Source organism: Taudactylus pleione, unplaced genomic scaffold, assembly GCF_031769625.1.
Source record: "Taudactylus pleione unplaced genomic scaffold, aTauple2 ptg000041l, whole genome shotgun sequence".
Classification (NCBI taxonomy): domain Eukaryota; kingdom Metazoa; phylum Chordata; class Amphibia; order Anura; family Myobatrachidae; genus Taudactylus; species Taudactylus pleione.
This window is the reverse complement of record NW_028284443.1, coordinates 13950227-13977373: the sequence shown is the minus strand read 5'-3', so window position 1 is coordinate 13977373 and position 27147 is coordinate 13950227. Positions and strand designations below refer to the sequence as shown.

Here is a 27147-nt window from a genome sequence, read left to right as displayed (position 1 = left end):
ATGCCATCCTTACTGTAGTAAATGAACATCCATGTAAATAAGCACTCACCCACTGCTTGGAGGATTGAACGATGCAATGGAATGACCCAGAAACACACATACAGTGAAACATGGAAACAAAAAATAACACATTACAAATAATGAGTAAAATAAATGAAAACATACTGTGGCTGGAAATAACATGAAAAAAATCATCCAAACTTCCATAGTTTACATATATGCATTTGCACAGATAGTTTTAATAAAGGTTTCTGGGAATTTCAGAGATGGAATACTGTATATGGGAGGATAAATCCTGCAGTGCAACCAACAAAGAAAAACAACATACATGGCCAAATTATTCTTTCAGTGTGTCATTATACACTTTTGTCCATACTAAAAACGTACAGTATATCTGCTGTTGGTGCTTGGGGTAGGGGAGAGATCTGACACGCGAAGAAGTGTTATGCCGCATATCCACTTGCAGATAGTGTAACGACAGTACGATTACAACATCGTAATTGTACAGTCGTTCCTCAACTGAACGATATGTCGTTCAGTGCAGGCATCCTCCCTCATCCCTGATTGATGTCGGAAACGACCAGCGGGAGCACAAATTAAACTGCCCATTTTATGCACGATTTGAGTGATTGAACGATTACGATGTCGTAATCGCTCATTTATATCTGTAAGTGGATACGCGGCTTTAAAGTCCCAGTGGCAAACACAGGATCTGTAGAGGGAGGTTTCTAAATGATTGATTTTAGAGTGAGTGTGGCCAGTTCATGAAGAGGGCATAATTAGCACTAATATATATATATACATATATATACAGTCAGGTGCATAAATATTGGGACATTGACAGAATTTTCATATTTTGGCCTCTTTTCACCACCACAATGGCTTTGAAATGAAACAAACAAGATGTGCTTTAACTGCAGACTTTCAAATTTAATTTGAGGGTAATTACATCCAAATCAGGTGAACGGTGTAGGAATTACAACAGTTTCTATATGTAATTGCCTACAAAGGATTTGCAACAAAGTATTAAAAAGTCAAAGTTAGATTTAGGATTGTTTAGTTTGTCCCATTACTTTTGACCCCTTAAAAAAATGGGAGGCACATATAGAAACCGTTGTAATTCTTACACCGTTCACCTGATTTGGATGTAATTACCCTCAAATTAAATCTGAAAGTCTGCAGTTAAAGCACATCTTATTTGTTTCATTTCAAAGCCATTGTGGTGGTGAATAGAGGCCAAAATCTGAAAATTCTGTCAATGTCCCAATATTTATGCACCTGACTGTATATGTATATATATATATATATATATATATATATATAGTCTAATATAATATAATAATACAGCTATAATATGCGTCATACAAAGTGTACGGTTTGTCATAATTCCAGCATATACAGGACCAGCGATCACAGTAAGCCATTAAATGCAGCAGAGGGCCGTCCGGCCTGAGCTGAATGTTTTTATTTCAGATGTGGGCACCATTCCAAAGTACTGGACCAAGTCCGGGATTCTGGGGGAACAGCAGAAAAACCTAGCACTGCCTTGGACATATATTTACATATTGGTCTACTTATGCACTGGACAGTGTATTATTGTACAGTACCAATAATTAACCCTATTGATGGTCTATAGCAGTGAACCCCTACCAGTGCATGTTTTCCAGATCTCTTAGTTGGTGCACAGGTTTTTTACTGGCTGACACATGTTAAAACATCCACAGGTGGTGCTAATTATTTTATTCCTCTGCATTATAGACACCACTTATATGATTATTTCTATATATTTCCTAACATTTGTTCTCGGGTACTGTAATTAGGAAAAGAACAAGCACACCACAGCAAATCTGCAGCACAAGCCAATAAGGGGGCATGGTCATACATCTTGGGTGTAAACAGTCTGTTCACAATCTCGGTCCCTTCCCTTTCAGTGCTATGTGCACCAGCCCTCTTGTTAACCACTGCTCTGCTTTCCCAGAGTGGAATCTTCTCCTGCATTTGAGAATAAACCACCTCAATATAACTAACCTTTTTAGTGAAGCAAGACAGAGAAAGTTATAAAGTATAAAATAGAACAAATTCTCCATATTCATCATTCATAGCAAAGGCGGTAAGTGTACCAATACAACTCCATGTTTAACAATGAAATAAACACTTACTTCTTGTCCACCATTGAGAACGCAGAGCTTTGTGCACTGCTTTTTGGCATCCACTAAAACGTTAAACATTGTACATACTGAGGCTGGAATACGCAAATCTGTAGATTTGCTGGTCCTTTGCAACTTGAATTCAAATGCAGTCCGTGTCCTAAATGATAAAATAGTGAAGTCAGAAATGACCTAGAAAATGTAGCATGAATTGATCATTTTATTACCTTATCTGCTTATGTTATGTTACATGTCTAAGTGTATTCCAGTGTTATGGTATATTTTGGATCATTACATTCTTTATATCATATATGAATATTAGCACATATGTTTATGAAATATAAATATTTTTTTCACATATTCCTCTCAATAGCAATGATCAGAAAACATTTACAAACATTGCAGGCTTTAAGGTGTTTTCAAGGTTTTTTTTAAGTGTGCGGTTTCGACTCTATGAATAACATTTTGTGTTATATAATGCCTGGGCTTGCTGTAATTATCTATTCACTTATATCATTAAAAATTGAATTTCAACAAATGAAAAAATCCATTGCATAAATGTAAAACCATAAGCATAAAAGTCTCTCTCTGTCTACTCAGCAGCTCAAGCTGACAGAGGGACAGTCAATCACAAGTGCTAAACAAAAGGATTGCTTATAATTTGTTTCTATTTACAATACATTGACGGTGGGCATTGTCTTCCTACTGAAATATATTGCCACTTCAAATACGAGTAAATAGCAAATTTGCTTGCAGAATATCGCCCCAAACCACTTATCATCAGTTACTTATAAAGCACCAGCATATTCTGTTGTGCTTTACAATTGGGAACAAACAGTAAAAGAACAAGACTGGGTAATAACAGACAGAGGTACGAGGACCCTGCTCGTAAGCTTACATTCAATAGTGACATAGGCATTGATACACAAGGATAGGTGCTAACTATTGTTTATTGGCCCAGCAACATTGCAGTGGTTCTTGGCAGGGGCGCAGAGAGGGAGGGGGAGCTGGTACTAATTACCCGGGCTTGCTGAAGGGGCCTGGCAAGGGCCCGGGTCCAGTGCCCCCTCCCTCTTACATCAAAGCAGCCCAGCGTATGCTGCTGTGTGCTAGGCTGCAGCCACAGCAGTCTCCAATGCCTGTGGGGAGACCGATCACACCCTCCACTGGCTGTGCACCGGGCTGAGGGGCTCACAGCGCCCCACTCTCCAGTGTGCAGCACCGCTGCAACCCCCCCTAAGGGGGCATGGTCACATCTCCCGCGATTAGGTCACACCCCCTTCTTCCCCCGGGCCCAGCGCGGCTCTCTAAGGGCCCCTGGTTCTTGGTGGACTGTATGATCCAGTCAGACGGGAGTATTGGCCTAGGGTCAGCAGGATGTAAAAGTGAAGAAAGAAAATGTGTTAATTAATGTGTGGACTGTATAGGCAGGATGTAATTGGGTAAAATAGTCAATAGAAGTATGTGGGTAGTTCTGAAATTTGATAAGCTTGTCTGAAGAGCTGAGTTTTCAGGGAACACTTGAAGATTTGAAGACCAGAGGAAATTCTTATTGTGCGTGACAGGGCATTCCACAGAATGGGTGCAGCTCGAAGTAGGTCCTGTAACCGTGAATGAGAGCAAGTGATGCGTGGGGATGAGAGACGCAGATTTTGTGCAGAGCGGAAAACAAGATTCTGGGTTACTCACCGTAGAATCAATTCCTCTGAGTCCATCTGGGAATCACTGACGCTGGAATATGAGGGAGGGGCAGAGGAGTAGGCACTAAAAATAATTGCAAAAGGATGGTTCAGGATATTAGCGTTGGCGCTACACTTCAACTGGAGTGCTGCCTTTCACACCCAGAGGGATTCTATCCCAAAAATCCTAAACATAAATTGACAGATATATGGGGGTGGGTGTGAAACAAATTGGCGCTGCCTGTTGATTCACTCGGGTATATAAAATTAATAAAATAAGGATATATATAAAAAATAATTTTATTTATCAGTCTTTTTTTCTCCTTACACTCATCGTAAAGGGGTTTCCTCATGTGGACGTAAAAGGAAAGATTAGCGATGTGTAGTATTGTCTAAAATAATAATTCTATGAAAAATACCTTGCCTATTAGGGGTATACACCAACTCATGGATTAGAGAAGGGTTGACTCCTACTTTAGTAATATTCTCTATAGATTATATCACAGTCATCTTTTGTAAACGAGGTAGTTATGTTTAGAAGAAGCTGGGCAAAAAAAAAGTGTATGCAGACACACTTCACAGAGGCTGTGGTAAGTTTGTTTTATGGCCCCTTCTCGTCTTGCTTCTAAAGTCCGGTGGTAGCTAAAATCTCACACACCTATCTTAAAAATTAAAAATAATTGACAGACAAATTACCCTTCACTTATATACCCTCCCCTTTCTCTAGTTCTCCAGTTTGACTAGCAAAGCCAAAAGGAGAAGAATAAGAGATGAACATAAGAATCCAACACACACATCAGGGAGGGAACTCGGGGCCTGATTCAGACACGCTCGAAAGCGGGTTGATGGTCCCCGACTGCGCATGTGCCGCCTCCGGCTTGCGCATGCACTAGACCCGTACTGCGACGGCAGCTCCATCGCATCGGGTCTTGCTACAAGACGGGACGGCTGTCGATGTTGATTGACAGCTCGTCCAGTTTTGTAGGCGGGGAGGGGGGGTGGCTGCACAAACACAGTCATTCCCTGAGGAACGCCTGGCATTTGTGGTCAGCCCTACTGACATCACGAGTGATGTCAGTAGTGGACTTCCTACTCTATTAGAGCAGGAAGTCCACTCGGGCTTGCGAGAGCCGAGACCCTACCACAGGGTCTCCTCACAAGCCCGATGGTCGCGATAATCATGACCATTACCAGGTCGCTCGCAAAAGATGTGGGTGGTCACCCACAGCTTAGCGAGCGGCCTGGAGGGCGAAATAAACTATAAAATCCCTGCCCCGATTCAGAGCGAGTGGCTCTGAATCAGGCCCTCAGTGATTGCCAGATAGACTCAGAGGAATTGATTCTACAATGAGTAACTCAGAATCTTGTTTAATCTTTCATCCAATCTGGGAAGCACTGACGCTGGGACTTCCCCAAGCAAGCCTTAAGAGGTAGGAGCATTATGCACATGCAATGCTGTACGCAAAACCTTGCGAGCAAAACTTGCATCTTTAGCCACAAATGTGTGAAAGTGATAACATTTGGTAAATGTGTGTACTGAGGACCAGGTGACCGCCATGCACAACTGCTCAATCGAGGCACCCTGCCGAGCTGCCCAAGAAGCACTCACAGCCCGAGTTGAATGTGCGTGAATGGGATCAGTTACTGACCTGCCCAAGGCTATATAGGCCTGCTTGATAGTGGAAGAAATCCAACGAGCAATAGACTGCTTAAAAGCTGGCCAGCCTCTTTTATGGATGTCATAAAGCACTAACAGCTGTCTGTCTTATGCAAGGCAGAAGTCCTATTCACATATTCTGAGTGATTGTACCTCATCTAGAAACTGGGCAGGACTCTCTGGATCAGGTGGATGCAATACTGGAACCACAATCTCCTGATTTAGGTGAAATCTTGAAATAACCTTCAGAAAAAAACGGAGTGCGGAGAACTGCTCTGTCCTTATGAAAAATCAAAAGGGGAAAGCTAGCTGACAAAGACGCCTACTACGAAACTCTGCGAGCTGAGGCGATTGCCAAAAGAAAAGCTACTTTCCAAGTTAACCACCTTAATTCCACGTCTCAAGTGGCTCAAATGGAGCCTGCTGAAGAGCTGCCAATACTAAATGAAGGTCCCAAGGCAGGACTGGTAGAACATATGGGGGCTGGACATGCAATACTACTTGCATGAAAGTTCTGACGTCTGGTATGGATGCCAGACATTTCTGAAAAAATATAGACAAGGCCGACACCTGACCCCTCAGGGAAGATAGGCAAAACCATCTTGTAAAAAAGAAAGTAACGCGGCATGTGAAACTCGGAAGCAGAAACCTTCCCAGATTCACACCATTGGATGTAAGCTTTCCACACCCTATAATAAAATAGAAGTGGATGACTTACAAGCCTGTTACATAGTCTGGCTAACGGCTGAAGAAAACCCCTTGGACCTCAAAAGACTGGTCTCAAGTGCCATGCCATTAAAGCCAATTGAGGTAGATTGAGATGGAGTAATGGACCTTGTGACAGTAGATCTTCTCTTAGTGGAAGTCTTCACGGTTGTTTGGCCATCATAGACAGAAGATCTGAGTACCACGACCTCCATGGCCAGTCTGGCTTTATTAGGAGGACATGAGCTTTTTCTCGCTTGATCCTCTTGATTACATGTGGGAGCATGGGAATTGGCGGAAAAAGATACCCGTAGTGGAAGGACCACTTGGCTGTTAGGGCATCCACCACAGTTGCTTGTGGGTCTCTGGACCACACCCCATAACTCGGAAGCTTCCTGTTCAACCTGGAAGCCATGAGATCTCTCTCTGGCAGACCCCATTCCTCCACAATCACGTTGAATATGTCCGTATGCAGGGACCTATTGAACCCTGTGCCAACTGGGAAAGTCAGCATCCCAGCTGTTCACCCCTGAGATAAAAATGGCTGATTTGGCTGGAACAAATCTCTCTGCCTTCATCATAATCTGGGTGGTCTCTGCCATAGCCAAATTACTCCTGGTTCCTCCCTGTCTTTTGATATATGCCACTGCTGTGGCATTGTCCAACTGTATCTGTAAGGGTCTGTCTCTGAGAAGATCCTGTGCCTCAACCAGAACACGAAAGACTGCTTACAGCTCTAGCACATTGATTGACAACATCTTCTCTTCCAGAGACCAAACCCCCTGGAACTGGGACCCTAGAACTACTGCAGCCCATCCTTGGAGTCTGGCATCTATAGTTACTAGTGTCCATTCCCAGGGAGAGAATTGGCAACCTCTGGACAGGTTGCGAGTGCAGAGCCACCAACCCAGGGATTGGCACACCTGAACAGACAGGGGAAAAAAACATAGATCTAGACAGGGATCCCACCTCCTCAGCGCTGAAAAATTAATTGAAGGGGCCTGGAATGGAAGCATGCAAATGGAACTGCTTCGAACGTGGCCACCATCTTCCACAATAGCTGCATGCAGCGTAGCACGGACCCCCTGTGTAGAGACAAAAGAATGTGCACCAGGGACCGCAACTCCCTGATCTTGTTGTGTGCGGGCAAAAAAACCTGCTAATAGTGTGTCAAACAGACGACCCAAAAAGACCAACTTCTGTGTTGGAACCAATTTGGATCTGGGTAGATTGAGAACCCAACCGTGAAGTTCCAGAATTGTCATGGCAACCTGCAAGTGAACCTTCAAGAGTTCCTCTGAAGATGCCTTTATTAACAAGTCGTCTAAATAGGGAATTATTGTAATTCCCTGGCGATGCAGAAAAGCTACCATAGGTGCCATCATTTTTGTAAACATCATTGGTGTGGAGGAAAGCCCGTGGGGCATAACCCGAAACTGAAAGTACCAAGGGCCTACTGCAAACCGCAGCAGTTTGTGGTCTCGTTCCCAAATAGGTACATGGAGATACGCGTCCTTTATATCTAAGGAAGCAAGATATTCTCCTACTTCCATAGAGGCAATTACTGAACGTAATGACTCCATACTGAACCTTCTCACCCTCAAGTGCAGGTTGAGACTTTTTAAATTTAAAATTGGGCGAACAGAACCATCTGGCTTTTTTTTTTTTTTTTTTTTACCAGAAACAGATTTGAATAAAAACCTAGCCAATGATGATGTATCGGAACAGGGACAACTATCCTGAATCTAAATGGGAGAGAATTGCCCCCCTTAATGCCCCTCTTCGGAGCTGATCCCGAAGAAGAGGTATTACGAAAAAACGATGTGGATGGGGATCCTCCAGATCAAATATGTAACCTCTGGAGAGGACTCCTCTGACCCAATGGTCTGCGGTTGACCAAAACCAGGCCTCTCTGAAAGAGAGAAGACGGCCACCTATACCAATGGGCTGGAAATCCTCCTGACCCGAGTCATTGGAAGGATCAGCCATGTGCCCTCTGAACTGACCCACTTTCTGACCTCCTGTCGTACCTCTGGTGGGAAGAGGCCGGAACCTACCAGAGTACTGAAAGGGCCGAAACCTAGAAAACCTAGAGCGGGAAGAACTGGAAGGAACTAGCTTTTTCCGCCAGTCGCTTGAGCGATAATTCGTTACAGCTCTGGAGCAAACAAAGATTGACCTGTAAAGGAAACTCCCTCCAAACTTCTCTTGGAATCGCTATGTGCTTGCCAAGAATGTAGCTACAATGCTCTTCTGGCCAAAACAGATCAGGTTGATATACCTGCCAAAAGAGAAATAGTGTTTAAAGATGCATGATTTAGATAAATTGAAGTCTGTTTCAGGTTGTCCACCAGGGTAATGATATCCGAAGAATCTGCACCTGTCTGAATAGCTTCTGCTAATTGGTCTGACCAGGCTTCTATGGCCTTGGTAGCCCAGGCCCCTGCCAACACTGGACGCAGGGTAGTAACTCTGAAAGAAAACAAGGATTTGAGCAGATGCTCACACTTACGGTCCATAGCATCCTTCAGTGTGGCTGCAGAAGCCATTGGAAGAACCGTAGTCTTTGCTAAATGGGCAATCGGTACATAAACTGCTGGAGGAACCTCCCATGGAGCCATATCTTTCTCAGTAAAAGGATGAGTAAACTTAAATCCTGCTGGACGCTTAACACGTTTATCTGGCTTAGCCCAGGATTCCCCCAGCACATCAGAAAAATGCATAAAAGAAGGAAAATTCAAAACATGTTTTTTTCTTCTTATATAACGCTTATAAGTCGCTTCATCATAAGGCTCCTCGTCCTCAATTTTCCAAGTCTGGCCTGGATAAGCTCAGTAACACCCAAACTATCGGGATAACTGTCTTCCCAACTAGAATGGTCTATCCATGCCTGATATAATACCTCCCCAGCAGAAGATCCTATTTCTGAATCCTCCCCTTCCCCCAAGAATTGCAGTGTTTGGGCAGGTGTCACTTATAAGCTCTCACACCAGCCATGCCCAAGACTGCCACTAAAGAAGAACAGACTCTGGAAAGTCTATCCATCTGAATAGATATATCTATTCACTGGGGTGCTAGCTAACTCAGGGGAAGAAAACTGATATGGTGGAACCTGATGCATAGGTATAGATGCTGATGCACTAACATTAACCTGGCCACAAACCTCTCATAGCTCCTTAGCCAAATCTGCAATGGACTGAGCATTAAACTTTGCCCATACCGGTAACACCTCCTCTGACGGAGCGTCCATAGATAAGCATAACACTGACACCTCAACCTCACAGTCTGCACACAGGGCTCCCTGCATCCTACTCTCCTGAGGGAGCTTGGCAGCACATTTAAAACATGTATAATGTAATACAGCACCCTGCTTATGCTTGGGAGGTTGGTCCCCCTTTGCAGACATACTGTTACCACCAACTAGATAAGAAGAATGAGAACCAGGATAGGGCTGACTCATGAAGAAATAGGAATTGTAGTTTGTATGGGAGTGGTTAACAGTGTCAAACGCACCTGAGAGATCTAGAAAAATAAGTATTGAGTAATGGCCTTTACACTTAGCAGAAATCAGATCATTCACTACCTTAGTCAGTGCCATGTCTTTGAAGTGTTGGGTACGAAAGTCTAACTGAAGTAGGTCTAATAAGTTGTGCAAGTGAAGAAAGTGTGTGAGGTGAGTGTAGGCAAGTATCTTAAGTAGCATGGATGGGCAAGGAAGCTGAGAGATGGGACGGCAATTTGAGAGAGTGTTAGGGTCAGAATGTAATTTTTTTTAGAAAAGGAGTAATCACTGCATGCTTGCATACTGATTGAAAGATACCAGTAGAGAAAGAGATTACAGATTTTAGTTAAAGTTGGGATGTGCACAGGAGACAGAGCTCTACTGATTTGTTATGGCATAGGATAAATGTCTGTTGATAAAACATATATAAACATAAATTTGCACTCTATATAAAACAAGGAATATACAAAAAAATATTATTGAGACAAACTTTTTGTTATCATAAAAACCATTTAAGGTAATTGTTTATATGGAGTTTTCTTTTATATATATTGATAAATCCCAAAAATGTACTTTTTCTTCACTGCTCCAAAAGCAGAACAGATATTAGAAGTTATATATTAATAAAGCATGTCAAGTCCAATTGGAGAAACAGAAATGTGGAAAAGAGAATGGCAACGGAAGAAATTAAGCAAATTTTTTAATTAAATACATTAAGCACCGGCCGGTCTTAACCAAGACTTCGAACTTAAATGGTTTTTATGATGACAAAAAGTTTTTGTCTCAATAATATTTTCTTGTTTATTCCTTGTTTTATATAGAGTGCAAATTTATGTTTATATATGTTTACCAACAGACATTTATGTGTAACTAATTTAGTACTCTTGGAATGTTTTTTCCATCCTTTGTTTTAGATATAAAGGAATATGTCGCTCCAGATTTGAATCTAGTTGAACAGGAGGAACTTAAACCATGGGGAACTAATGTGTGGCACAAGTTTCACGGACCCGAAACGTTCTATGTCACTTCCGGTCCGTTGACCCGCGCCACTTTTTCAGGGTGGAAAGTGTGGACGCTTTAGAGACACACTGCCACTGTGTAACAGGCAGAGGATGCATGGATGAATATCTCCCAAGATGGTAGAGACACGAGTCCTGAGCGCTTAGAAATCTGCACCGCAACTTCTGGTTTGTGGGTAGCCGGAACTGGAAGTGACAAGATTGGCACTGCTATTTAAGGCCAAAGCAGCACATAACCTCCATGTCTTGATAAAGGGACAGGTAGTCCTATTATTACCAGAAGATTGAGGTTGATAGAGTTAAAGAGGTGATGATGGATGTTAATTTGTTACAAACAGTAAAGAAAAGAAAAGGGTTCAGGGTGCGCAAATAGCTAATATGGAATTTTAAATTAGAAATAGTAAAAATGTTTAATTAGATATAAGAAAGAAAAAATAAAAATCCTATAATATCAATAACACATGTGCAAAAAATAAAATATTGAAAAAGGGAAATGGCATCCTGCAACACATTTTTAGAAAAGCCACATGTGGCAACTCCAGATAAAATTTTCATAGCGTAACAAACTCAGTAGTTCAGAAATGCTCCCTGGTAAAAGCTATAATGCAAGAATAAAATAGGGGTATGGGAGCTACATGGAGGTAGGGAGTGCTGTCTGTCCTCTGCAATCCCTGCTGTCTGCCGATGTTTGGCACAGGTAAGAGATCCTAGCAGTTGCTCATGTGAGTAGTTGCTTGCCTTCAGCAACTGGTTTTGTTATTTAGGAGCACCTGGTTTTGTTGTTTATGTTACAAACAGAGCGTACTTTCCATAAGGCAAATTTTACGGATTTTGGAGGGTGATGGTAGACACATGATGTGTGTATGAGTTTTGCATGATTTTTATTCAGTTGAGAATCAGCTGTATGTAAGTGGGGCATGTGTGGGGCCTGGATTTGGTGACAGGTCTTGTGTTTTAAATACATCAATGTTTAACGGATTGGCGAGTTTTTTTAGATATAATGATGGATGCATTTATAGTGATATTATTTTCTGAAAAAAAGCGGCCATTATAATTTATTAGATCTCCTTTATAAGGGTATATGTACCAGCCTGCTGGATGCAGGCAATGGTGAGTTTCCAGCAAAACTTCCCGATCTTTTAATGGGACAATACTTTAAAACGGCAAACCCAACCTGGTTATGCCTTTTAAATGAATGTCCCTTTAAAACATCTTGCAGTATCGCTGCAAACTTGCCAATGCCCGCATCGAGCAGGCCTATACATTTACCACTTATAGGGCTCTATTTATTAACATTATTTTTACTAAAATAAAGTGAAAAAGGGTGTTTTCACAACCTTTTCACATTATTTTAGTATCACCTAAAGTTACTACATGGCAATTGGAGTAGAATTTGTAAAATTCTACTCCAACCCCTAAGAACCACTTATTTTTAATAATCAGATCGCATTTCCCATAATTGTAATGGGAAATGTGAACTGGCCAAAGTTACTAAAACTAAAATGTGAAAAAATACCGGGGAAAGCCCTGTGATAATAATGCCACCTGGAGGTGGCGTTATCCAGGGTCTCCCCCGGTTACCGGACTCCTGCTCCGCTTTAACGGGCAGAGCAGAGCCCGGAGCCGGCCCCAGTGATCAGCTGTGTGGTCTAAACAGACCACACGCTGATCTCTGCTAAAAAAAAAAAAAAAAAAAAAGAGATAAAAAATTAGTAACAAAAAAACAACTTACCTGAGTCCAGGGACCGGTCAATCGGAGCTCCGGGTAATGTCCTCCCTCTGGTCAGCTGGTCTCCCAGCCTGCACTGGGGCCCGGTCGTCACCTGACTGAGTCCCAGTGCAGTATGGGATGTCAGCTGACTGGAGCCACGGAGGACATCACCAGAGCACCGATGACTGCAGGTAAGTGTAATTAAGGGAGGGTGGGTCACAGAGGGGAATCAGCGATCGTGGGGGACGGGGCTTAGCGGCGGTCGGTGCATGCATCGGTACTTGTCACAGTATTTTTTGCAAAAAATACCGTGATAAGTGTGCGGAGGAGATTCGCAGGAACAGAGCTTTATCGCAAGCTCTGTCCATGCAAGGGATTTGTAGTAAATCCCTGTGATATTGCCTGAATTCGCAATGCGAATTCATTCGGTAATATCACACTACAATCTGCATTACAAATGCGGATTGTAGTAAATAAAGCCCCCAACCTGGTTATGTCTTTTAAATGAATGTCCCTTTAACATCGGGCAGACTCGCTGGAAACTCGCCAACGCCTGCATCGAGCAGGCCTATACATTTACCGCTTCTAATATTTTACATTTTTGCCTCCACTCCCATACTAGATCATGACATGGCTCCTTGTAGCTCTATGACTTACATAGATTAGAAGAGATCATTTGTATAAACATACCATAGCATTAGAGAACATTTTTATTCTCAAGCACAACTTCTTAATGGAACAGTTATAATGAAAATGTTGCAAAATAAAAAAAAAAGTACATGGTTTTCTGCTACTTAACAATCCCTTATATATGTCAACTAGCTCTAGTACTCGGCATTGCCTGAAAAAGTCTGTGACCAAACATCATTAGAATTATATTGAAAGGGGATTTTGTATGTGGCTATCTGAGTGACATTTTAATTAATATTATGACGAACATAAACAACAGCAGCTCTATAAATAATGGTCTCAGACAGTATTTCCAGGGGCGTATTTAAAATGGGTGAAGGGTGTGCGGTGCACATGGGCCCTAGGGGGCCCATACTGCACACCCTTGACCCATATTTAGTTTATACTTCCTTTTCCGCAGTCTTCAGAGTGCTACACTGCCGTGCTGAGACGGCGCTGCAGAGCAGCAAAAATCACAGGGAAAATGGTGGCGGTGCATGAAAAGATGTCTCCAGGAATAAGGCACGGGTGCCATTTTCCCAGAGACCCGCACATGTGCAGTAGATTCTGGCATTAAGCCATTATCTACTGTGCTCAGTGCGCTGTCAGAGAGGGAAGGGCCCCTTCCACTCTTAAAACACCCCTGAGTATCTCCATGTTTATATATGGCTGCAGACTAACATAAATCAGTAGACGTAATATGTTTATTGTAGCTGACTCCTATACATTGTGATCGAAGATGCTTACATACTTATAAGCTACAAACATTGTGGATATTACTATGTGCAGCTACTCCATTCCAAAGTTCTGTGGTAAGCTATTTCAGACTTACTGTCTGAAACGTGTGTGTGTGTGTGTGTATATATATATGTATATATATATATATATATATATATATATATAACAAAACGTGGAAAAAGAGCGCCGCCTAGTGCAATCTCGCAAAGACCTTAGGACCCTTCACCAATCTTAATCACCAATGTGGTGGAGGGGTGCCTTATATAGTGGAATAATCCACAATTTGATCAGCATATGAGAATCACTGGCCATTCAGCACTTTGCCTTCCTCATCAAAGCAAGGAGATCCCATCAAGCATGTGCCAATCTCAGCAGTTTATGCAATCAAAATAGAGAAGGACCATAGTGTAGTATATCACACAAACAATTGTAATACACACACAAAACAAAGTAAAAATGCCCGTACAATGTAAAGAAATATATCAAGCTTATATGTAGATGGTCACATCACAGGAGCCCCAGGCAGAAAATCACAGCAATAACCTCAACGCATTTTGTCCAATTACAGTTTACAGGACTTCATCAGGAGGATAAGAAAAGATCATAAAAGAGACCTATATATACCCTGAGCAATCCTTAATTAGTGGGCGTGTGTACCGCCATTCCGCAACTGAAATTGCGTTCCAGGACCCGGAAGTGAACCGGAAATGCGTTCCACTTGACCGGAAGTTAGTTTATATAAGTCCATTTCGGTACTCACTAAAAGGGTTACTATGGCCCCTATTCAAAGCGGATCACCTGCTCAGAGCTCACCGGTATGCAGGATAAGCTGATAGGGTCACAGTGCCCCCAGCTCCGACAGCTGCGTGTAGCTCCGGTGGGCTCCGCTTTTTAGTGGCGGCGGACATTTTGTTGTAGCGCATCCTCTAGTACCCACTCTAGTGGTGACTGACGCCATTTTGTCTTAGTCTGTATATTGATAGAATCATGAGATGGTCAGGGTAATAGCAGAAACGAAGTGACAATACACCTATCGCTTCTGGACTCTGAATAATGTAAATATATAATGTATTGGGTAATAAAAAATATAACAAGCAGGATAAAACTAATAAGAATCACCATAGAAAATAATGAAAAATAAAAAAACCTCCAAAAATCATAAAATCGGCAATATCAAAATAATATAATAAGCAAGGGCTGTAATACAAAGAAACAAGGAATACATAGGATGGACATATAAAACCATAAGTGGATATGCAATATAGAGATAAAAGTATATATTAAAAACATAATTAATATTGATCTAAAAAAAAACGATAACCTAATCTAAAAACGGGGCAATTTCATAATTATCGTTCAAGCCATTGGGAATCATGGTATTGAGAGAATATATCCAGAACATCTCACGTCTAGATAATTTATTATCTAAATTGCCACCTCGTTCCCCAATTTTGACATGTTCTATGGCCTTAAATTTAAAACCATTCAATTCACAATTATGAAACTGTTTAAAATGCCTGGGTACACTATGATTGTCCAATTTATTTTTAATACTACGCACACGCTCCTGTATACGTATTTTCAAAGGTCGCTTTGTTTTGCCAATATACTTCGATCCACACGGACATTCTAGCACATAAATCACCCATGTTGTTGTACAATTCATAAACTCACAAATCGGAAAATGTTTTGAGTCATCAAAATTCATGAAAGACTTATTTTGCGGATGAATATATTTACAAATAATGCAGTGGCCTTAAAGAAGCCTTTTCTTTGGCTCTCCCAGTTATTCTCATTTCATTGTGTTTTCACCTTCAGTTGACTAGGAGCCAGTATACTTTTCAAATTCTTGGCTTTCTTAAATACAATTTTTGGTCTATCTGGTAGGACAGTATTCAATATCTCCATGTTTATATATGGCTGCAGACTAACATAAATAAGTAGACGGAATATGTTTATTGTAGCGGACTCCTATACATTGTGATCGAAGATGCTTACATACTTATAAGCTACAAACATTGTGGATATTACTATGTGCAGCTACTCCATTCCAAAGTTCTGTGGTAAGCTATTTCAGACTTACTGTCTGAAACGCGTGTGTGTGTGTGTGTGTGTGTGTGTGTGTGTGTGTGTGTATACACACACACATATATATATATACATATGCACAAACAGTATATATACCATATATATATATATATATATATATATATATATATATATTTCTTGAGCTTTGTATCGTTCTGATACTTTTACTTGACCTTAGTATCGATCTGATACAACCTATCAATTTGATTGTGCTAAATGATTTTTTTTTTTGTATGGCATTAGTCATTGGAATGTAACATATTTGGTATGTATGTGTCTCTAATTGTATGTTTAGAGTGAAATGTGCCTATATTTCAAGTTAGCTTTTCTCGGTCGATCAAGAATGCCTGCGCAACTGGCAGTACTACTTATCTTACTATTATGTGCTCTGCATGGCACAGGTTGTAGTTTATATGCCAGTACCTAAAACATGTGAAATTGAGTAGGAGGTATGGGAATAGCCTATGTTCTAAACTGGCCTGTAAACTATTCTCATGCGAATTGAGAAGTCAATGGAGCAGGCAGGTTGATATGTATCTGCTGACCCGGTAGCGGTACAGGTATGCTGTAAGGCATTGTGGGTGAAGGTAATACTACGGTTTTCCGCTGTGACACTGAACATAGTGACAACATGGCGCCGCGCATGCGCAGTAGCCAAGTCTAGTGGTGAACTTGGAGCAGGGAGTGAAGCTTTCCTGGAGGAAGAAAATGGAGTGTCCACAGTAGTACTCTCCACTTTCAACAATTAAAAGATATTAACAATATTTTTACTAGCAAGAAAAGCACGAAAATGTTAATGTTCATTGGCAACTTAATGCATTTCTGTGTTATTTACTCTCATGGATAAATTTTTTTATTTTATCTGCTGTGGATTTAAAAAAATGTTTTTTTTAAACATTGTACTGTATTTATAAAAAGAGGTCACATCAGTCTCTTTATACCTCTTTTACACTTGCAGCAATAACCCGGGTTATTGCACATGAATGCGTGCAATGTGAAAGGGCCAACGTGAAAGGGCCAGGTTTAAATAAGCCGAGTCGAGCATTTCAACCCTGATCACAAGAAGGGTTGAACGCGTGTTCAACATGGCTCGTGATACAGTGTGAACGGGTAACCCAGGTACATGCGACCTTGGTCCTCTTCATTGCATGGGAAGAGCTGGCGCTTAGAGATGAGATCATCTCCAAGCGCTGGCTCATCACGTGATGCTGATGATGTCATCGACCCAGCACTAATGCTGAGTCAGGCCGTCTGTCTGTAAGTGGTCTCAGCTGGGTCGCACCTGGGATGGGCGCGTGAACAAAATCCCGGGTGAGACTCGACACAGATGTAAAAAATGCTTTGGAGAACAATTAGAATATTACTAATCAAGGTCACATCAAATACATCAATTTATTAATAAATCCATAAGTCTCATCAATGCAGGTGGTCACTTTAAGTGGCTGTAGCATCTTTGGAGTAAGTCATTATGGCCTGATTCATCACTTGCAACAGTGCACACAGATCGGCCGATGGTGCGTACCGTGCATGCACTGCAGTGCGTGTGCGCAGGTTAGGATTGTGATTGCACTGCGATCACGCACGCAGATACAAAGCCATCGCAGAGTGAGTGACAGAACGTCAGCGTCTGAGGGTGGTGATGGCGGAGTGGTTGGAGAAACGCAGGCATGCATGTCCGTTTGCCGCCGTTTCCTGGGCGCGCATAAATTAGCCACTGCAACGGCATTCGCAGCTTTAGTACCCACTGATTGCGTCGAAAGTTGCAATTTCTGAGACAGGTCAGACCTGCTGTAATTCTGCGTGGGGGTCTGATGTTACTGATGAATACGCAGGATTGCGAGGAGATTACGGATGTGAGAAAGCGGTAGTGCTAGTCTCTATGCCCGGTGAGTAGTTGCAAACATTAGCATATTTTTGCAGCAGAACTGCGTGAGTAATCATAGCTGCGATCGTAATATCAATCCGTAACGAATAAGGCCCTATATCCATGAAAATCTCATATCTGATATGAAAGCTACCAATTGTCTCATATATAAGAAACCTACAAAACATAAATTTGAATGATATGTACAATATTTGCACACACTGGTATAAGGTTGCTGATCCACTGAAATAACATCATTAATAACACAATTTCCATTTGTCAAAAAACTATGCAAAACAAGTGGAATGGATATGCAGGGAAAATCAGAGTTATGGTATAACATACCTTAAGATAACTCTTTTTCTTCGAGGTCCATAGGGTCCACAGAATCTACCTTGCACCAAACAGCTTACAGCTTTGCAGCTCCCAGCATGCACTGGTCCTCCTCCCTATATACCCCGCCCTCGGCCATAGGCATTCAGTTTGTAAACAAGCCTAACGGCAAGAAACGGAAAGTGGACAAGGAAGTACATCGTACACTAGAAACACAACACACAAAGAGGGAATCAGTGATCCCAACTTAGGCCGGGTCCGTTAGGGTGGGTGCTCTGTGGACCCTATGGACCTCGAAGAAAAGGAGTTAGCTAAGGTATGTTTTACCATAACTCTGATTTTCTTCTTCAGGGTCCATAGGGTCCACAGAATCTACCTTGGGGATGTCCTAAAGCAGTTCCCTTAAGGGTGGGGACGCTCCTGAGCAGAGAGGAGAATACGCCACTCAAAGGAAGCATAATGGGAGGCAAAAGTATCAAATGCACAGAATTGATAAAAGTATTGATGGAAGACCAAGTACCTACCTTGCACAGCTGTTCAGCCGAGGCGCCATGTCTAACCGCCCACAACGGTCCCACAGACCGAGTGGAATGTGCTGTCACCTTGTTAGGGACAGGGAGACCAGCTTGTGTATAGACTTGAGAAATAGTCATACGCAGCCAGCGAGCCAAAGTTTGTTTGTTCGCTGGCCAGCCTCGCTTGTGAAATCCATATACCACAAAGAGTGACTCAGATTTCCTGATAGAGTTGGTACGATCCACGTAAATACGAAGTGCTCGAACCACATCCAGGGAAGCTTCACCTGTAGACAGGTCTGAAGACTGAAATGCTGGAAACGGGAAACAACCTTAGGAAGGTAACCCGCCTTAGTATGGAGGACCACTCTATTTTAATGATAAATCAAATACAGAGAACGACATGACAGAGCAGCCAAGTCAGAAACTCTGCGAGCTGAAGAAATAGCAAGGAGAAAAAAAGTGGCTTCGCTGTCAGCCATCACAAGTCAACTGTCTCAAAAGGGTTCAAAGGAGGACATTTCAGTGCCCTGAGAACCAAGGATAAATCCCACAGTGCCACCGGTGGGAGAAATGGAGGTTGCAGCCGATGAACCCCCTGTAAAAATGCCCTAACATCCGGCAAAGGGGCAATCTTGCACTGGAACCAAAATGTCAATGCAGTAACTTGGACTCTCAAGGTAGTCAGGCGAAGACCTAAATCTAATCCAACCTGAAGAAAAGCAAGTGCTGTACTCTCGCTACCTTGAAAATTTTAGGGTCATATTTTCTATCAGAACACCAAAGAAAAAATGAATGCCAAATTCTGTGATAGATGCGGGCGGAAGCAGGTTTCCTTGCCCTCAGCATCCTTGGCCTTTAAGACGGAAGAATCAAGAGCTGTGCCGTCAAAGCCAGCTGAGGCAAATCCTGGTATAGGCAGGGACCCTGCATTAGCAGATTCGGCCGTAGAGGCAGTGGAAATGGACTGTCTATGGATAGACATGTCAGATCAGAGAACCAATGACTTCTGGGCCAGGCAGGGGCTATTAGTATTATCCTGCCGCCTGCCTGCTTGAACTTTATGACGACTCTTGGGAGGAGGGAGATTAGAGAAAACAGGTATGCTAACCTGGAGTCCCACCTCACCGCCACAGCATCCACGAAGGCGGCTGAGAGGTCCCTTGTTCTGGACCTGTACCTGGAGACCTTGTGGTTGTGACCTGATGCCATGAGGTCTACGTCCGCTAATCCCCACTTGTCCACCAGGATTTGAAAGAGGTCCGGATGTATGTCCACTTCCCAGTTGAGAGCACCTGGGATGAATATTGCAGAGATTGCTGGAAGATGGCATTCTGCCCACAGCAGAATTTCTGCCACTTCCTTCATGGCAGCCAGACTTCGTGTGCCTCCGTGATGATTGATGTAGGCCACTGCTGTTGTGTTGTTGGACTGAATCTGGACAGGCCTGCCCTGTAAGAGGTCCTGCGCCAGTATAAGCACTCTGCACAAAGCTCCAATATATTTATTGGTAAGTGACTTTCCTGCACCGTCCACCTTTTCTGGAAGGGTGTGGTGACCTGTCACCATTCCCCATCCTTCCAGACTTGCGTCTGTGGTGAGAAGTACCCAATCTGGTACCCATAACAGATGACCCTTGGTTAAATGAGTTTTCTCCAGCCACCAGACGAGGGAGAGCTGAACTTCTGGTGAGATGCGAATTATCTGAGACCTTATCCGATGATACTGACCATCCCATTGAGCCAGGATCCATTGTTGCAGGGACCTGGAGTGGAACTGGGCATAGGCCACCATGTTGAATGTGGATACCATGGATCCCAGCACATGCATTGCCAAGTGTACCGACACTGTTTGCATGCAAAGAAGACTGCGCACACAAGACACTAGTGCCACATTCTTGTCCTCTGTAGAAGAATCCTCTGTCCCAGAGAGTCCAGCAGCACCCCCAAGTGAACCATCTGCTGGGTTGGAGAAAGAGAGGACTTTTTCCAATTCATTATCCAGCCGTGCTCTTGTAGGCAGACAATGGTCATCTTGAGATGAAATGGTAACATCTCCTGAGATTATGCCAATGTTAGGAGGTCGTACAAATATGGCAGTATCCCGACTCCTTGTCGTCTGAGATGAGCCATCATGACTGCCATTATCTTGGTAAATACCCAAGGAGCTGTGGCCAGCCCGAAGGGTAGAGCCTGAAATTGGTAATGTTGCTGATCTACTGCCAATCTCAAAAATCTTTGGTGGGATCGAGCAATCGGCACATGCAGATATGCATCCTGGATATCCAGGGAGACCATGAAATCCCCAGGCTCCATCGCCAGCATAATTGACCACTGGGTTTCCATACGGATTTTTGGCACATGGATGAACCTGTTGAGAGACTTCAGGTTCAGGATAGGGTGATGTATTTTTGATTCAGTAACCAAATGGGTCACATTTGAATAATAACCCTTTTCCTGTTGCGTCACAGGGACTATGACTCCTGATTTCAGGAAGGCCCCAATAGACTCCCTGTAGGCCAAAGCCCTGACCAAGTATAAAGAAAGGTTTGTATCTACAAACCTTTGAGGGGGATGCCTAAGGAATGTGATGGCATAACCTTGAGAAACCAGCTCTCGAACCCAGGCATCTGTAGTTGTTTGATACCAGGCCTGGGAGAACTGTAAGAGTTGGCCTCCAACAGTGAGACCCCCATGTGAGGCCCGCCCCATCAGACAGTAGACTTATTATCTGGCTTGGAGGCAGGACGTTTGCTTGACCAAGATTTCTTGGGCTGACATGTCCTGCGGGCAAGATTCTGCCTAGTGGAGGACTGACCCTTCACCCTACTCTTTGGGCGAAAGGATCAAGCTCCCGACTGCCTAAATTTAGGCGTAGTCACAGATGGCAATTCAGCAGACTTCGGTGTTGCCTGAGAAGCCATTATGTCATCCAGCTCTGGTCCAAATAGTACCTTCCCCGCAAAAGGCAAAGATTCAAGAGCCTTCTTGGATCCTGCATCCGCCTTCCAGGATTTTAGCCAAAGGGATCTTCGGGCTGCAACCAAAGTTGCCGAGGTCCTAGAAGCCAAAATATCTGCATTGATGACTGCATCCCCCATATACACAGCTGCTTCTCACATCTGATAGAGAAAAGACAGCTGTTCTCTGGTAGCATCAGGTATAGTACCCTCCAGAGCCGTCGTCCATTCTTCCATAGCTTTCGCTACCCAGGCTACAGCCATAGCTGGTCTTGTAATAGCTCCAGCTAATGAAAATATTTATTTCAAATGATTGTCAAGGTTCTTATCTGTAACCTCTTTTAAAGAGGATGCTGCAGGAATGGGTAACGTAGCGCTCCAAGTCAACTTCGTGACATGAGTGTCTATCGTTGGGCGAACTTCCCAATTGTAACACTCACCAAGTGCAAATGGGTGAAAATGCTTCCCAGTAGTATTCCATGCCTCAGACAGAAGATTTGTCAGCTGTTCAGACTGAGGAAAATAGGCCTTAGCCACCTTTTGACACCTACAGACCACTTTGGCTGTGAGTGGGGCCTCCTCTTCCTCTATACTGAAGACAGATCTAACCGCTCTCACCAGAGAGGAGACATCCACCAGAGACCATTGGTCTTATTCTGCTGAGTAAGATCCAGAACTCAGAGTCAGAATCTGAAGAGTAGTCCAGGTCATCATGAGGCTACTGATAGGAACCTCTTTTATGCCCCTGCTTTGCCACCACTTGTCTATCTTGCTGCTGAAGAGCTATAGACTGCGGCGTACTCTGACTAGAGTTAACACAACAGAAATTCATAGGGGACATATACTGTACATAGAAGGATGAAATTGCTGTGAATACCCCATAGCATGAGGAAATAACACAGCCAGAGCCTGCGCTTCTGCGACTTTGTCCACTAAGTTTGACAAAACCGGATACCACCCATGTGGTTCTAGCGCTTGAGCTCTAGATGTACTAGCTTGAACAGGTAGCTGTTTACAGCAGAGGCTACACAAACAAACCAGGTTAACATCCTGCTCAGATAGGCCTGCCAAACAAGATGCACATGATCTGAGTACTGGCATATCCTTCTCCTCACCTACACCTTTAGAGATGACAAACGTATAAATGGTATCAAGTGTACAGTGTAAATGCAATGCAACTCCCTATCAATGAAACTCCCCACACCTTTCAGAAACACAGTGAGAGGTACAACTAACCATTTGAAACAAAGAGGCAGTACAATTCAGCAGCTAGCATTAAAGTCACATACTGCTACTGCTATTGCAAATGGTACTCTGAATCAACTAGCCAGCCCCGGAGGGGTAATGGTAGGATATAGAGTGCTATATACCAGGCCCAAGGGAGAGGTATACAGGGAGACCGAACAACCTCTGAGACCAACAGCTACAGCAGTACACACACAGACACGATCTTACCACAAGGTGGTCAAATATAACAATCCAGACTCTGAACTCCTCCCCGGAAGTTGCGTCTGGTTTGGGGGAGGAGCGGCCGGGGGAGCGCCTTATCTCCCCTAAGTTGCAATTTTGATGGCACAGGTATGCTGGCTTCATTTTAGTAGATGCTTAATAGTGCGCTCTAGTGCATCTACTACCCATCCATGGCGACAGTCGATAAAGACCGGGCTGCCTTAGTGAGGATACATCGCACGAGACCTTCACCCGCAGCTGCACAGATGTGTCTCCTACACCGGATGCTAGGACTGCCACGCACTTACATGTTATCTCTGTGCCAGACCTGCAGTCTCGACCTCAGCACAGACGCTAGCTAAGCCACGCTGAGGCCCACCGAGAATCTCAGGGAATATAGCATACTGGTGTTTTCAGCCCCGGCGGAGGTAGTAGGAGTTGCAGTACCTGCGTCTTTACCGGCGCCTGGTACTGCTAAACTCGGTAGTTCAAAAAACTAAGTAAATCTTAAAATAAAAAAGCCTTGGACTGCCTAGGCAGTCCCGCTGTTATAACATGCGCATCTGAATACTTGCCGCGCACCAAACAAAAAAACTGAATGCCTATGGCAGAGGGCAGGGTATATAGGGAAGAGGACCAGTGCATGCTGGGAGCTACAAAGCTGTAAGCTGTTTGGTGCAATGGATCATTTCCACTACATACCCCCAAGGTAGATTCTGTGGCCCCTATGGTCCCTGAAGAAGAAAAAATAATTTATTGTTCTCTCTACATGCATGTGTGGCTACAATTTATTAGCAAGTGTAAAACAATTTTGAAAAAAAAAAAAAAAGAGGACTTAGAGTTACCAAGAAGGGAGTCGGTAATCAATTTAGAAGGGTTTGAAATTAGGGAGTAAATTTACTGTCTGTCGATTTTGAGTCTATTTCAAAACAGACGGTCACCCATGGGCATCAACACTGGATTGCAGGCTCAAAAAACAGCATTTACTATGCTGCGGTTTTGACTGCCATTTGGAACCACACATTGCTACCCATCGGATTTCAAAACCCTACACCACAGCAGATCGAACGGCAAACCTGCTGTCAATCTGCTGTGGATGCGAAACACTATGATCTGTGCAAGCTTTGTCAGGTGTAAAAGCATAGAAATAGTTAAAAATACAAGAACAAATGTGTGGGATCTTGTGGGGTTTTTTTCAGATTTTCTTTACAGGCGAACTACAGGTGCCAGCGGGCGCTTAAGGTCCAGACATGCTAGCACTTCTTGTTCCATACGTGCCATCATGGTAGTCTGTCTGTAACAAACAATATTATGTATTATATTACTATTAATCCTGCATCCACCACCACCAGGGATGCGGGGAGTAGCCATGAGCTTTTAGCCCGGGACAGATAGTTCCTTTGGGAAGGGGGGACCACATTTTTGGGGTCTCCACTTTCCAAGGAATTTGAGCACGGTGCTAGCCAGTTTGTTAGTGGTTACTTTATGTGGCAGGGGGACCCCATAATATATGTCTCACTGCTATAATATTATCAACCAGGCTGGTTCAGCCTGGTGCTGGTTTTTGGAAATTCAGGGAAACCACAACTGTAACCCCCCCCCCTCCGATTCAGGGTTGGTTATGGAATTGGGGAGGGTGACATGAATTTTTTTTATGTTTTTAACTATTCATATGCTTTTACACTTAATTAAGCCTGCACAGATCATAGTAATCTGTGCAGTGCTTCTGCCAAATGTTCACAGAAGATAAGAATCAGGCGCTTATATATCTAAGTGTGTCAATTAGTTACTCTCTATATAGAAAGCTGCTCATACAGAGTATATCTGTTGTACCCCAGCTTTGAACAGTAATTCAAAGTTAAATTTTGAATTACTGTTTGAATTTGACAAAAAGCAGTATTTAATAACACAACACATACATATCTAAAATTCTTTTGCAGACATATGCATGGTAATACAAGAACACTTTTGCATAAATTCCAGTTATCGAAAATAAATATAAATATATACATATATGTAGCAATGGGAGAACACGGCGCCAAAAGATAACAAACCAGACACCCCACAGGAGCTTTTCATTCCTTGAAGAAGTCTGATTGGCAGATGAAACGCGTTGGATGCTCCACTTACCTCTCATGAACTTTACTACCATCCTTATCAGATAAGCCGCAGAATCCTTTTTTAAACCATATTTATTGCACTTTCCTAGATGGCACCACTGTTTTATTTGTGTTATTAAGGAAATTGTTTCACATTTGCACTTTGCACTTTATTGGTTAAAAGAACACAGATATTTAATACTGATCTTCTTAAAGTTTATTAATAATATTTATTAATTATTATTTATTTTTGAAGTTTATTAATAATATGCACGCACAGCACTTTGTTTAGCACGTAGGCGCTTTTAAACAGATTCAATGTTTTCATATATATATATATATATATATATATACACACACACACACACACACACGTACATACACTGTTCGGAAATAAGAAAAAGAAAAATTCCTCTTGCATAAACCCCAATGGGAGTAGCCACTTTGTATCCTTGTAATCATTAAAAGTTCTAGAGAGCCGTAAGGTTCTAATTTAACCCTTGTCTCCAAGATATAGATGCCGGCTATAATGGGCACTCAACCTCCTTTTAATTTTGTTGGCAATTACACAGTTCCAAATCAGCAGGACTCCCAGTCTGCATGTAGCCAGCCGCCTGTGACTAAACCGTCATCATCTATAAATCCTGTCTACCAGCCGGAGAACCTAAAAGTCTAATGCCGCACATCCACTACCCGACCTAGGGAAGACAGTACGATTACGTCATCGTAATCGTACCGTCATTCCCCATCCCCTGCAGTGCCTACACTGAACGATCAGTCATTCAGTGCAGGCACCCTCCATCATTCCTGAACATGGTCATTCTGTTGTTATGGGCAGATTGACCAGCATGTTCGGACGATGACTGATGTGGGAAACGACCAGCGGGAGCGCGCATCGCTGGTCATTTCCGACACTTGCATGCCCGATTTGTGCCCAATTAACGAGCATTTGAACGATAACTATGTCGTTATCTTTCAATCGCTCGGGCAGTGGATACCCGCTTTAAGGAAACTCCCTCCCCGAAGAGCAACATTACCTTACAATATCAGCGCTCCCTATAATACTCTGCAAGCAGAGATCTCACAGCTTATTCGGACTCCAAAAGTGGAAGTGGTAAGATCTTAAATAAAGGAGATTAAATCATGCGTCCTAAGACTGTGTAGTTCATACTGATACCGCCTTATACTGTGGACTGCTGTCTGAAAGTGTGTGCTGCTAATTGGAACTGTGTAATTGCCAACAAAATTAAAATGAGTTTGAGTACCCATTATAGCCAGGGCCGAAACTAGGATATCTGTCACACGGTGCAAGGCAGCAATTTTGCGCCCCCTCGCTTCCTGTACCTGGATTTTGTCCTTGCTCCTCCATAAGGCAGTGCACTAGTCAGACATCCCTGGTATAGTGACTTACATTATTCCACACACCATAATGCCCATTACACATTATGCCACACACTGTAATGCCTATTACCAAAGTGCCACTTACATATTTGCCCGACACCATTTTATGCCCCACAGTAAGGCATCTAATTACTTTAAAATTACCTGCACGTTGTCAGGGGTTTTATGCTCGTTGCCAGGGGGTTCCATGCTCGTTGCTATGGGGTTTATGGTCATTGCCAGGGCTTACATGGTCGTTGCCGAGGCTTTCATGCTCGTTGCCAGGGGCTTTCATGCTCGTTGCCAGGGGGTTTCATGCTCGTTGCCAGGGGGTTTCATGCTCGTTGCCAGGGGGTTTCATGCTCGTTGCCAGGGGGTTTCATGCTCGTTGCCAGGGGGTTTCATGCTCGTTGCCAGGGGGTTTCATGCTCGTTGCGGTTACATGCTCATTGCCAGGGGTTACATGCTTATTGCCAGGGGGTTTTATGCTCCTTGCCTGGGCTTTCATGCTCGTTGCCAGGAGGTTTCATGCTTGTTGCTATGGGGTTACATGCTCGTTGCCGGAGATTACATGCTCATTGCCAGGGGTTACATGCTCATTGCCAGGGGTCTAATGCTCATTGCCAAAGGGTT

General features: G+C 43.1%; 1 protein-coding gene across 8 annotated transcripts in view; it reads right to left on the bottom strand.

Moving 5' to 3' along the window:
* CADPS2 (calcium dependent secretion activator 2) overlaps positions 1 to 27147 on the bottom strand; it is a 651719-nt gene that overhangs the window by 91409 nt on the left and 533163 nt on the right. For 7 of the 8 annotated variants that reach the window (XM_088457657.1, XM_088457656.1, XM_088457651.1 and 4 more), the window contains one exon: positions 2160 to 2307. In XM_088457657.1, coding sequence (XP_088313783.1) covers positions 2160 to 2307 — 148 coding nt within the window. Of the gene's footprint in view, positions 1 to 1297; positions 1993 to 2159; positions 2308 to 27147 lie in introns of those variants that run through there. The other variant, XM_088457658.1, reaches the window with a different exon arrangement.